The following is a 13317-nucleotide window of genomic DNA, read 5'->3' on the forward strand; positions in this document are numbered from 1 at the left end:
AACAAACTCTGTCTCTGTAAACCTTTTCAATTAAATTGCTCTTTTTTGTTTTTATGAACACAACACAACGTATTGATTATAAATGCATTTTCACAAGGAAAAAAAAAACTACAAGCCACAAGGAAAATTTTTAAATTACATAATGTCACAAGAAAAGTAAACAAGCTGAGGTTGTCAAGGAAAAGTAATAATTTGTAGAATATACCCGGTTTATATGTGTTTCTACCACATCGATCTGACATTCTTGTTCAGGAAATTCACATGTAAACATAGGTTTCATATCCAGTACGAGTAAACAAAAGGTTTTTTTTTTCTCAAACTCGAGTTTCCTCATTTCTTTCATTTAGAAATTGAAACTTTTTAAATTACAATTCGAGCAAACTGATGACTAACAAGCTCTGTTTATGAGACTTGTTTTCTCAAAATATACAACATGGGCTAGTAATTGGTGGGGCCTTGAACATGTGCAAAAAGACTTCGAAATTTTTATTTTTACCCTATTAGCCAATTGGAGGAAAAAAAGAGTTTTTCTACAAAAACCTAGTTCCCTGAACTCCTCTAACATTTTTTTGCAATAACCAGCCCAGCTCTTGGAATATGATTGGTGTTTTCCTATAGATGTGCAATAAGGTTTTTGAATTTCAGTTTTCATCCTTGGGGCGATTGGGGGTCTAAAAATTTCGTTTTGATTTGTACATAAAACCTTAAGCTTGTTACCCATATACAAAGGCGAGTACATTTAGAGGCAAACACCTAAATGCAGGTATTACTGTTTTATGACAGCATCTAGTAAATTTTAGGTTCACTTTAATTTGAAACGGGCACAGTAAAGCAACAGATCAGAATTGTCCAATGTGTTTCTCATCGTTTCAGAAAACGAAAAAAAAAAAAAAAGAAGACCATCCAGAATGATGAACAAGTTGATAATGGGAGAATAACAAGTTAAAACTCATCTCATGTATCAGGAAATAAAGAGCTGTTTATTTAAATTATTTATTGCAATAATCTATGAACAAACAATGTAGAAGTAATGCCTCCTCAGAGGCCCTCACGAATATATCTTCACCTGGGGTGCTTGGAGCTCCCTGGATCAGATAGAAAAAATAAATATTTGATATATCTAAATGTACAGATATTCATGAATATGTATATTTAACATGGACTTTCTACATTAATTAGTGGATGTGTTATTATTAATTTAAAATGAAAAAAAAAATACATTTTCAAAATGCATCAGTTTGTAGAATATCTGTATATTTTAGATCTTTAATCATGAGTTCTGTGTGTACTCTTTGTATAAATAAATCGATTGTTCATGTATATACTTTGAATAAGGATTGGGTATATTTATAATTTTATTTCTATATTGATATATATGCAGTGTGACCACGTAATTTGTAAATGAAATTGTTATATAAAATATATAATTTTATGCATATATATCTATGGAAAGGATTTTGACCTCGAGCTCTCTCCAATCCTAGACAGCAATGTTTTACGTACTTGACACCGTTCCCCAGTTCCCGCCATTGATTGATCACGTGATGCTGTAGCTAGCAGACGAAAGCTGCTGATATACAAGACTGAAGCATGATGGCCGATACTTAAAGTAAAATATATGATGTTCAAAACACAACGATGAGCTGGTGGCTGATGAATTTTATTTTCGGATTATTTACTTTCTCTGAGCTTTGTGTTGCAGGTAAATGTTTTTTGTTTAATTCAATGTTGAAGAATTCTTTGCCTATGAAGCAATGTGCATTGCATTTTTTTTACGACCTTCACCGAGAATATGGCATGTGTTTTGCATATAGCTCATATGAATGCATCTCTCAATGCTGAGAACATTTCTTTTCAGATAATTTGGGATATTCTGCAATCTTCTGATATTTTTCATTCTTTTAAAATTAAGATCAATGAAAAATTTCGTTTGAATAGCTTAATTAGCAACTTTAATCTTTGTGAATTGAAAATATCTGTGCAAACATTACACACAAATAACACTGAACCTTTAATTTGGTTTTATGCATATGAGAGCAAAGCAAACAGTTCTGGCCAACCTATTTATAGTAGTATAATATAATATTGCAACCTACATTTCCTCAAGAATTTAACATAAAATTCAATTAAAAAAAATGTTTGCAATAGCCCCTGCGCATTTCTCTCTCAAATACTTAACACCATGTGTACCTTTTCATGTATATAGTTTACTTCTTCGCATATATGAAAATAACACCCATGGCGACAGTACTTAAATCAATTACATGTAATGTTTGATACAAAGGCCTAGCTATTTAACAGCGATAGCGACATGTCGAAAGTACAAAGTAATCCTTGTTTGAGCATGGCATAACACCCCAGAGAACAAAAATCAATTAAAACTTCACTACTACAGCAATAATGAGATATAAATATTTAACTAACCCGTGGCCATGGCGTGCTATTGAACATTGTCAGCAGACAGGATTCCGATTTTACACGCATACGAATGTTTGCTCGATAATGGTTTATCATCTAACGGGTAATGATTTATAAGAGTATACAAGTGCATGTAAACATTAATTAAAAACAAAACAAAACTATACTTAATATGACTCCATCAGATTTTCTAAAAATGTTGCTTCTACATTGAAGTCTCAAACGGTTCATTTTTATAGCCTTATGTATAATGTAAAATATTAAAATATAATAAATTTGTACAGGAAATCAGTGTTCGAATAAAATTTGGATAGTATAAGACTACAAGCGCTCAAAATATAGCATAACTATGTCTTTTATTTTAGTTACAATTTTCCAATACTGCAATACAAACTATACCTGAATGCTTTTATAAAATGATAAAAAGTACATTTTGCAGAAAAGTTCTATGACATACTACATAATGGTTTAAAATTTCTACGTGCGAAAAGAATTTGTTAATTTCTTCTCTGAAATCGGACAGCAGCGCGTCATAGGTTAAATATCAGATGCACCCAATTCCAGTATATAGAGATGGTCATATTTTTTGCTCCTTGATTCATGATGACTTATTGGACTTTGTTTATAGTATACATAGCATAATTTACAAAATTATATGTCATAGTTAGAGCTTTCCAATGCAACAGAGTTGGTAATTGAGTGTTGATATTTGCTGTCAATAACAATTTTCGCGAGATATCCTCGAAAAATAAGGAGAAAAATAAAGGATGAAAACAGTAAAACAAAATCCAAATACATTCTATACCTTTAGAAATATAAATTATATATGACTCTATTAACGAACATAGAACTCTCTTACAAAATCGAAAAAAAAACAAATTCCCTGCTGAATTTTATATTCATGTTATTTTGATGGCACAAAAGCTTAATTCTATTAATAGGTCGTTATACTTCTGTTCTAAATCGATTAACTCTAGAGGCCTTACAGGCCCACATTCTGAATCATTTCAAGCATGTTTCGCAAATTGTGTTTTTTCTTCTTCAATTCGATCTCTCGTTTTGTGTATTGCTTGGTGTCTTTGCAATAAACACATGACCGGAAACGTGTTCCACTGCGCTGTTATTGGGATGGTGACTTGATGTGAATCTATCGAAAACCTGCATGCGAAATGATCATTGATTACACTTTATCTAAAATCATTCAGCATAATGCTCTCTGATTGGGAGATTTATATAGCGAAAATATTCCGTAAGACTTTGACCACGCACTCAGTTCTTTGTGATATTTCAAAAATAATTATCTGCAAATAATAATGTATTAGGGCAATAAATGATATTTAACTGGGAAATGAAGCCTTAGGAAATTTGGAAATACGACCCTCATTTAACCCTTGCAGATATTACTAAAAGAATGAGAAAATGCAAAAGAGAGACACAAATTGAAAAAGTCAAGTACATTGACAGTGCATTGTTACAGAATTTCATTCAAAAGTCATAAATATGAATAGTGATCCAAGAGAATTATTACTTCTAAAATGCATAATAATATTAAAAGAGAAACAATTACATATAATGAAATCAGTATTCAAAACTGTTAATTACGTGGATTTTTTTTTTCATGTGAAAATAAGCCAATTTAAGCTAATCCATTAATTAATAATATCTACCGTTTAAGTTTTCTTTGACTTTAAATTCTTACATTAATATAGTTGCTGCGATAAATTGCTACAAATGTTCCTCCAGAAACTTCAGCGATCCTTCCTGTCATGACCCCTTCCATCCAGCCTACAATAATCTGACCATAGACTGTGGGGAGGGGCGGGACGGGAGGGTCGGACTTTTTCCTGCGAGGTACTGCACCAAGATCAAAGGCACCAGTTGTAAGTATAAATTTTAATGAGTACTTTTTCGTGTAATTCATAAAAATAAAATAACATTTTGAATGTTATGTTACATAATCCATTGTTTTCTTGACCTTTGTTATACATGTTATACAATGTAGAATAATGGACTATAAAATTAAATGATATTTTAGAAATTATAGAGAAATTAAAAACAATACTTTAAAAAACCAGGTTTTCAACAGAAAAAAATGAATAGATATATTACTGCATTTAAGATATCTTCCTAGGTATTAAAGGAGACGGCAATTTTTCATTTTCGGTAGAATTCAATAGCAACGAAAGAAAAAAAGATTGGTTATTCCCAATAAAAAGATAAGTTTACGGTATAACTGCCTCTCAAAACTTTAAAAGCTGTAATACATATTAAATAGCAATAACAGGAAAAAAAATATACCAAATTAAACGGGAATATATGTAAAATCAATGTTATTACCTAACAGTTTGTACTTTGTACTTAATTAAGCATGGAGATAACCTTAAACTTTCTGAAAATAGGGACATAATCACCAGTTACATAGGTGTTTGCTCTGCTCCTTCTTTGTAATGTTTAATGGACTTTTGAGCTCGAATACTGTTCACTATCTCCATATATTTCACGAGAAACATTACATTATATATCTTCATACAATGATGAAATATATGGAGATAACGAACAGTTTTCAAGCTCAAAAGTCCATTAAACAATAAAGATTTTGGAATAGAGCAAACAAGGACCTCTAAAACATTAGAGGTGGTATCAGGTGCCATGGAGGAGTGAGCATCCCCTGCCGACCGGTCACACCCGCCGTGTGCTCCTTGTCATGATTGGAAATAACGGAGAAATCCGTCGACAATTCAGTGTAAATAATGGTCTAACAATCATTATGAAAAACATCAGTCAGCATTTGACTTAATGATAAATTGTATTTGCTGACAAGGTCATTGTATCGACCATAAAACTTACGAAATGATGACTTTAAAAGAAACTGTTAATATTCTTGTTTCATCAACTTGTTTGTCAATAACTTCCCTCGTTTTAGAAATTGTTCATACGTAGAGCATGCTCTTGCGTATCGAATCAACTGAGAGATATAAGGTGATGAAGGTATATTGCTTCATAAGTAAGGGAAGTTGACGATTGAAAAGTTAAAGTCATCAAGTTTATCATAAAGCTTGGTTGTTTGATTACCGTTCATGTCTTTTTCTAGTAAAATATCCAACTATGAAACAGATGTGTCAGACTCTGTGGTATCTTTTATTTCAAGCTCAAATATCGTAATGAAAAGTATTATGTTGGACATACTATTCCGCAATTTGCTTCAAATTTATTGGTTTCACTTGATGTTTGTTTGCCGAGATTTTTACCTAATACAGAATAACGGCGACACATTTAAAACTTCGAGGAGGAAGATTATTACAATATCCCATAAGAGGCTTTCTTATATATGCGATACCGCTGTTGGTTCAATCTTAGCTACCAGTCTTTAATTTAGATCTTTCCATATATATATTATTTTATTCATCACTCTTCCCCGAGTACCTTATTAAGTCTGTTGTCATCGATGATAAATCGTGCACTGCAAGGTTTAATAATAGCTTACTTATCTATCATATTTCTGCAAGTTTCTTATTAAGGTTTCCCTTTAGGTACATAAACAATTGTACAGACATAATTAATCATTTCAATCTTTCAGTTAAAGAAAGACAAGATATTGATTCAAATCTGGTAAGCATAAAAGGATAGTTGAAAAGACTGTCTGGATCTGACAAGTTGGTCTGTTGAATTTAAAATTTCTGATCGAAGAAAAATGCGTCTTAACTCACCATCACTCGTTTATACAACCAAACGAACACGTGGCGATAGACTTGCATGTACTTTTGAATATGCCATTGTTCTGGATTATTCTGCTTAAAAATCTGAGAGATCAAGTTATCAACTGTGCATTTTATCAAACATTAAATAGCACTTCAATTGTTTTTACTTTCAGCTGTAGACGGGACAGAAACCATAATTCGTTCCTGTTCTATAGAGTCCTTGGATACAAATTGTAATCAATTTAATTTGGAGAATGTTTTGTATGACGGATGTGTATCTTCTTGTGAGACAGATGCATGCAATGCTGGATACAGACAAATGGCAGATACACTTCATGTAATCACTGCTGTAATGATTTGTAAATGGTTGTGTTGCATCTTTTAAAATGGATGCACGCAATACAGGATATTAACAAGCATAACAAGTACAAAATGGTCATGTTATTACCAGTGCTATCATTGTAGTCAGTTTGATGGGAAATTGAGTGCAAATGAGAATGATAAATTTCTGACATGACAATCTATAACATATTTTTTTGTAATATACATAAATCAGTATTTGAAATCGCTTTTTAGCACGAAAACAACACGTGATTCAACTGCTCATTTATTATATTTCAGAGGTTTTAACATTTTTTTTTAAAATTTCACTTACATTTGAAAAAAGCATTTACAAAATAATGAAAATTAATTTGTATAATTAATTTCTTTCTGATTTTTTTTAAAGAAAGCAACAAAAATGAACCAAAATGTGTCTTTATCTAAGCAATCTGACAAAATGTATTGATTTTGTTTGTAATAAGAAATAGGTATACTCATTCTAATTCATTTCCATGTGAACTCTTTTTTATGTGTATTTCAATATTTCCTTCCCATCTGTGTTATAGGTAATTGCTAGTTATTGCTAAATTCAATCGGTACACTTGTGATTTGCATACCATATTTGTTGAGGTATATTTTAAAGTACATGTATTGAAGATAATTTTGAAAATTGTTAATTTCAATATGAATTCTACAAGCATAATGCTTAATTATTTTTTCCACATTAACATGTACTTTTGATTGATCTTTTTAAGACAGTAGTGTTAACAATACTTTCCTTTATTAATTGCACATTGAAAAGGATAAATAATTATGAAAAAATACAATCAGATTGAATAGTTTTGATTGACGCTTAGTCTGTGTGTTTATGACAAAATGAATTCTTGAAACCTGTCCTCATCCTCTTCGTAAATCTGTTCCTCTATTCTTTTGCACAAACACACGGACATTATCATTCCAATTAACTGGAAGAGAAAACCAGCATTAATTGATTTTGTTGGCTTGGATGCATATATAAATCAGAATCTGAGGTTTAAATTACCTTGATTCTGACATAATTTGTTCAATAATGACGATATTCTGACCCTAGATTGAAGAGAAATAGTTTGGCTTTCTGCCAAAAGTCTAAGGTAAACATCCTAACGCTGGTCATTAAATCTAACTTGTGAAATTAAAATCACAATCTCGTTTACATATCAATCTTCTTGCTCTAGAGAAAATCAATTTCGTACAAGAAAAATCTACTTTGCAAAAGAAAAATATTGCAAGACCCGGATTCTCCTCTGATTTTTTCATTTTCTTTTGTTTAATGATTGACATGATACATGTATTACATTACCTTTTCATTGAAAAAATTAGTATGAAACTGCTAGGTTGGCAATGTTATTTTTTTTGACGAAAAAAATAGTTTATTCTTATTGTGAAGAAAGATAACTTACCATGAGAGAAGCCGAAACTGTTATTAGTATCAGGGCTAGCCAAAGTTTATTAATTATAAGACTTAGAAGCACTGTCCAACATCCCTATAAATAGCATTATTTTTGTATTACTGTTGTATATTTTAACATTGATTTGTTAAAACAAATCTAGAAAATATTTAATTTCAGTGTGGTTCATTTAATTTTTTCAAACTCTACTCAATACACTGTATTGTAATAACCATGCTGGTCATATTCTAAAATACAATTTAAAACCAAGCAATGAAAGCTTCTTTGAAAAAAAAAAGAATCTATAAAGAAGGTTTTCATTTATTTTGAATTTTGGAAAAATATATTTTTCTACACCTCAGTGGTAACAAAAATTAGCCACTCAAAAATTAGCACAATCTATCTCATTACCTGTAATCATTTTTATTCATTTGAACTTCTATTTGCATTTCAAAGCGAAAACAAACATTTAAACATTGCAAAGTGAATCATTCCGAGACAAATATTTTCCTGTGATTAAAAATTTCTCGAAAAAAGGTGTATTTGTTTTTATTATGGGAATAAGAAACTCTCCCTAAAGATAGAGAAAAAAAAGCCCCCACTCTTTTACTACACGTAGAAAATCCATCTCTCTGATCTATTTGTCAATGAGATCAACCGTTATCATGGTAACTACTAAATGCATTTTCAACCATTGACATTTTTAATACGAGACACTTGCAAATGGATTGAAGAAGTAGTGTATAGTCCTGATTATTTATTTTTTAAAAAAGTAAAATCTCAACTTTAAACACCCTTAACTTCATTTGTACATGCACCTGCGTAATAATTAATGTAAAAAGGAATGTAGTGTGCATGTATGCATTTAGTATTTACCTGAGTAAAAAGTTGGTCATTTTGCATTGTCAGTGAGACAGGAGGCCCCATCACCGGGGCCTTGTATCTGTTCTGCAGTCCTATACATTTGGTCACATTGTTCGTATCATCTGGATATTTACAGCAGCTCTCAGGTACATATTGTAGACGTCCTTGTAATTTAAACAAAACAGCAAAGATAATGAGTCTCTATTTAATGACAGGCAAGAAGTCTGACCTTGTCATAAGATGGGCATACTCTACATATTGCCGGTAAAATTACACTAGTCTTGTTTTTATTAACATATCCATATGCGTTCAGATTAAAATGTTGTTTTTTTTTTTTATATATGTTTGAATTAACAACAAAAATGATGTTTCACAAAAAGGTACTTTTGGGGGCAAACATGCATTTTCATTTACTTTCCATCAGTAAATTACTGTAATCATCAACAAGCTCAGAGTTTCATAATTAAGCTTACCGTTATGTGTAGCCGTTAATGAAAGACTTCTTTAATCCACTATTGACGTGTTTTATGTGGTTTCGACATGAATAATGCAAATGAATTTCCTTATTTCTAAAGCTTTGAATTTCTTAGCACATTTATTGTGTGAAATTTTACAAGTAGTGACGTCCTTTACTGCTTGTGAACTGTACACATTGTATGAGGGTCCTAAAACACTTTTCATGATAAAAAGAGCTAATAGATGCATTAATCTTGTTATACTCTGTAGCTTGAAGAAAAGCTGAATTTCAGACTTAAAGGATGCAAAAGGTGAATATAACAAACAGTGAACAGTCTCATAAATACAGAAAATAATACAAATAGTAAACTGTAATGTTTCTCCTTGTTAAATGTAAATCCCACTATATATTATGTACAATGTAGTTGACAGTTTAGATCAAGAGTCAAGTGTAACATATCGTTTGTCTGTATAAAGATACTTACCTACTTGATTTTTATACCAGTCTGTGGATTTCTTATAAAATGACCAGGAGTAAGTCGAGTTTTCATTTCCTTCTATTCCACAACAATGAAGCTGAAAATACCAAAAAACATTTTATGTAAATAATCATCAGGCCGGTAGGTATTCATTAAAATGTATTATGTATGGAAACAAAGGGTGTGTCCAGAATGAGTTCTCACAAAATACAGAAGACTATAAAACTAAAATTGCGAACAATTTTATGATTTTTAAAGTAATAATGTTTAAAGATTCAAATGGGATTTTTTTTTGCAATATCCTCACAAGCATCCTTGTCTTATAGATGTTTTATACATAAAGATGAAAAATGACAATGATAATATGAGGATGATGATATGGTACTGTGATATTTACTTTTATATTCAGATCGAAGTAATGTTCTGTAGAAATGTTCGAGTTGGCAGGTGAATAGTTCATCCAAAAAATTGAAAGACATTTTTATAGTTAAATCAAACAACTGTGCACTATACTTTAAAAAATTCCAGGCAATAGTAGCAAATTTTAACAAATATCTATAAAAATGTTTAATAGATTGGTCTGAAAACTTGTATTTTGTTAATAGTAATGCAACCCCCCCCCCCCAATTTTTTTGTCTCGAATCTGTCTCAAGGCATTCTTTACGTAGATTCTGAAATACGTAACCGATTGACAATTTTCAGGTAGTTTAATTAATCATTCTTTATAAAGGTAATTCGTCCAATTTCTTAAAATAACAAATTAATGTACTTTCCTTAGCAAGTTATAAAGTATTTTTTCCTCAAAATTTTACTTCAACATTTATCTATTTTAAGTATCACATATTAATATCATTCAAAATCAATAAGCTTGAATTTAAATACTAGTAATCTATATTTCAAAGCATGTAATAAATTAATTTTACTTCTTTTTTATCAAAGGGCAAGTTAATTAAATTTTTTGATGGTCATGATCGCAGTGATAAAGTTGTATCGACATTCAGTTAAATCACCGCTGTGTCTTGCGTTTTAAGTAATAAGTTTAGTGCTCTTGATGATGCAGTAACAACAGGGTATGTATACGTTTCTATAAAAAAAGATCTTGAAACTGATGATACAGATAATGCTGATGAAGATGAAAATGGTGATTTGCCTGTATATTACTGTGGATTGTAACTGGTCCCACGCATGAGTTACGAAATTATCCACGCCGTATGAGTTGTTTAGAGAAGTTTCCATTTGCAACACAATAGATGATTCTATCTAAAGAAAAAAAAAAAAGATTAACACACATATATTACTCATTCGGGTACTTAAGGAGAAATCATTTTCGAAAAAGAAACCTTTAATTTTGCACTTTGACAAATTATAAAGTTTGACAAATTTTGATGATCTGTTATATCCAGAAATTTACTCACTGTTTCTTTATATTGGTAACTCAGGACTCCTCCCACAATTAACGCTAGGAACAAAGCAAGAAGAAGAAGAAAGTGCTAGAAAGAACAATACAAGAAATTGACCTTCAACAGAAATGCACATCTTTAAATTCGATTCCATATATGACTATACAGTATACAAGTGGTTCCAATGAACTTTAATTGAGTAGCAAAATGATTATTCATCTTAGTGATGCTGTCTCTCTATATTTAAATTTAAAAAAATTGCTGTTTTTTTCTTTCTTTTTTTTTTAAATTTTTGGAATATATCGAAATGTGTATATTCTTTGTTATGGTAATCAAGAAAAATGTGCTTTTTAGACGACTCACATGTTGAAGCAAGTTTACATTTTTGTAGAATCTGAACTTTGATAATGTCGATAAGTAAGAAATGAAACTTTACCATTGTCAACATGCCCCTTATTTTCTTGATGGCACCACAGCAGCCCAGGAAAGAGACAATGATACAGACAATCGCCGTAATTATGATTATCCATGGTAAAGATAGATGCACAAACTCTAAAATAATTGTCAGTATACCAAACAGGGATATGTTGTTATCTTTCAAATAGCTGCCATATCCAAGAAGTCCACAACCACCCAACTAAAAATATAGAGCATTATGATTACAAATACATGTATATAAATACTTGGGAACTGCGCCACAGAAACAATGGGAAATTTTACTGTTATTTAATTATATGACTATAAAGGGAAATCCCGTACAGTATAGCTATAGAAGATTTGTACATGTATTTATTTTTGCAACCTTTTCTCTTATGGTATAAAGATAACCATTATTTAAAGAAAGCAAACGAGAGTTCCCCAAAAAGCATCACTTAATTAATATTCATGTACGTATAATATCATATATCACTCTGGGAATCAGAGCGGATTACTTGAGAGATTATTTGTGATTACTTACAAATGTCAGTAGGTTGATTACAAACATTGAGTACTTGACAATTTTTCCACAGCGAGCAAGCCCCATACTAAAAACAGAACAGTAGGACAATGTTAACAGATATTGGATAAATACCTTTCAGAAAGAAGCTTTTCTCTTGGAATAATTATAGAATTCCGTGTCTTGGATATTTAACAGGTGTTTGCAGAATGTGAGATGGAAATATACTTGTCTTAATAACAAGTTTAAATGTAAAACAATCTTGTATTTACCTTCTCATCAAATAACTTATTTTATACCCATGTTTGTTATTTGAATTCAGTTACGGGAATGCAAGTTAGACACTATAATATTGTTGATAAATAATTACCTATGTAAAAATTACATTCATTAAATAGCTGTATCGATCATGTTATTCTAATGCTTCGAAAATTAAATGAAAGAAAATTATTTATATGAAACATGTAAACACAAACTAAACGCTGTACATACCTGTTTCAACCTCTGCATATCTATGTAACCCCAAGATCTGAAAACTCTAACTGATTCGATTCACTGTTTAATAATGTAAGACAATTTTAAACAGCACGGCCGTAACAGTTTTTGATGCTAATTCTCTATAATAAGCTAAAACTCCATGGGTCGTTTCCATGGAAACATTCGTCTGCAGCATCTTCACAATCAATGTTTATCTCTCATTTCGTGTTTTGAGTGCATCAATACTCATTCCCTTAGCCTTCAGGAAAGTATATTGTTTATGTTAGCAGAAGTGCCTGGACAATGCCGACTTTGCTTTTGTAATCGCCTTGGAAGATAATTGATACAACTGTACATGATGTATGCAGTGAAATTACGACAGCACGATACTGTAACAAAATGCAGAACCAATTTCACTGCAATTTATTTCCGACATTGTGTTCAGCATTTCCGGTTATTTTTTTTTTATTTTCATGTATGATTTCCAATGCTCATTAAAAGAAGATGAAAATAGGTTTAAGCTGGAATATGTCTTTTTCTATATGATATAGTATATATCCTTTATTTCATAATACATTTTCAAAATTAATGATTCATTTAATAAAATTACAATCTTTAAAAATAGCTTTTTATTTAAACATTAATAATCATTTAAAACATCATATATATATATATATATATATATATATATATATATATATATATATATATATATATATATATATATATATATATATATATATATATATATATATATATATATATAATTTTGTACTACATGCATTCATGTCCGTCAAAACATCATATTTATGTCCAATTTAGCACTGGCTAATTATGCCG

The 13317-nt window shown here is 30.6% G+C and overlaps 2 protein-coding genes across 4 annotated transcripts; one reads left to right on the forward strand and one right to left on the reverse strand.

The window, feature by feature from the left end:
* Positions 1-1531: 1531 nt before the first annotated feature.
* LOC133195689 (U-scoloptoxin(05)-Cw1a-like) lies at positions 1532-11135 on the forward strand. Of its 3 annotated transcripts, none has more exons than XM_061331605.1 (4): positions 1532-1702; positions 4128-4298; positions 5996-6027; positions 11103-11135. In XM_061331605.1, exons 1-4 carry the CDS (start codon positions 1639-1641, stop codon positions 11118-11120), a joined length of 285 nt encoding a protein of 94 aa, XP_061187589.1. In that variant the 5' UTR covers positions 1532-1638; the 3' UTR covers positions 11121-11135. The 3 variants fall into 3 exon arrangements, with proteins under 3 accessions (XP_061187589.1, XP_061187590.1, XP_061187588.1); XM_061331606.1 differs by lacking the exon at positions 11103-11135 and adding an exon at positions 6290-7167 and having other exon boundaries at positions 1533-1702; XM_061331604.1 differs by lacking the exons at positions 5996-6027; positions 11103-11135 and adding an exon at positions 6290-7167 and having other exon boundaries at positions 1534-1702.
* LOC133195690 (leukocyte surface antigen CD53-like) lies at positions 7304-12816 on the reverse strand. The gene is made up of 9 exons (XM_061331607.1): positions 12493-12816; positions 12022-12088; positions 11500-11700; positions 11079-11153; positions 10825-10923; positions 9670-9760; positions 8741-8892; positions 7877-7960; positions 7304-7402 (listed from the first exon to the last, which is right to left on the reverse strand). Exons 2-9 carry the CDS (start codon positions 12085-12087, stop codon positions 7304-7306), a joined length of 867 nt encoding a protein of 288 aa, XP_061187591.1. The 5' UTR covers position 12088; positions 12493-12816.
* Between the last annotated feature and the right edge of the window lie 501 nt (positions 12817-13317).

The sequence above is a fragment of the Saccostrea echinata genome, unplaced genomic scaffold (genome assembly GCF_033153115.1).
Source record: "Saccostrea echinata isolate AGI-Se365-2 ecotype Australia unplaced genomic scaffold, CSIRO_AGI_Sech_v1 ptg000029l, whole genome shotgun sequence".
Classification (NCBI taxonomy): Eukaryota; Metazoa; Mollusca; class Bivalvia; order Ostreida; family Ostreidae; genus Saccostrea; species Saccostrea echinata.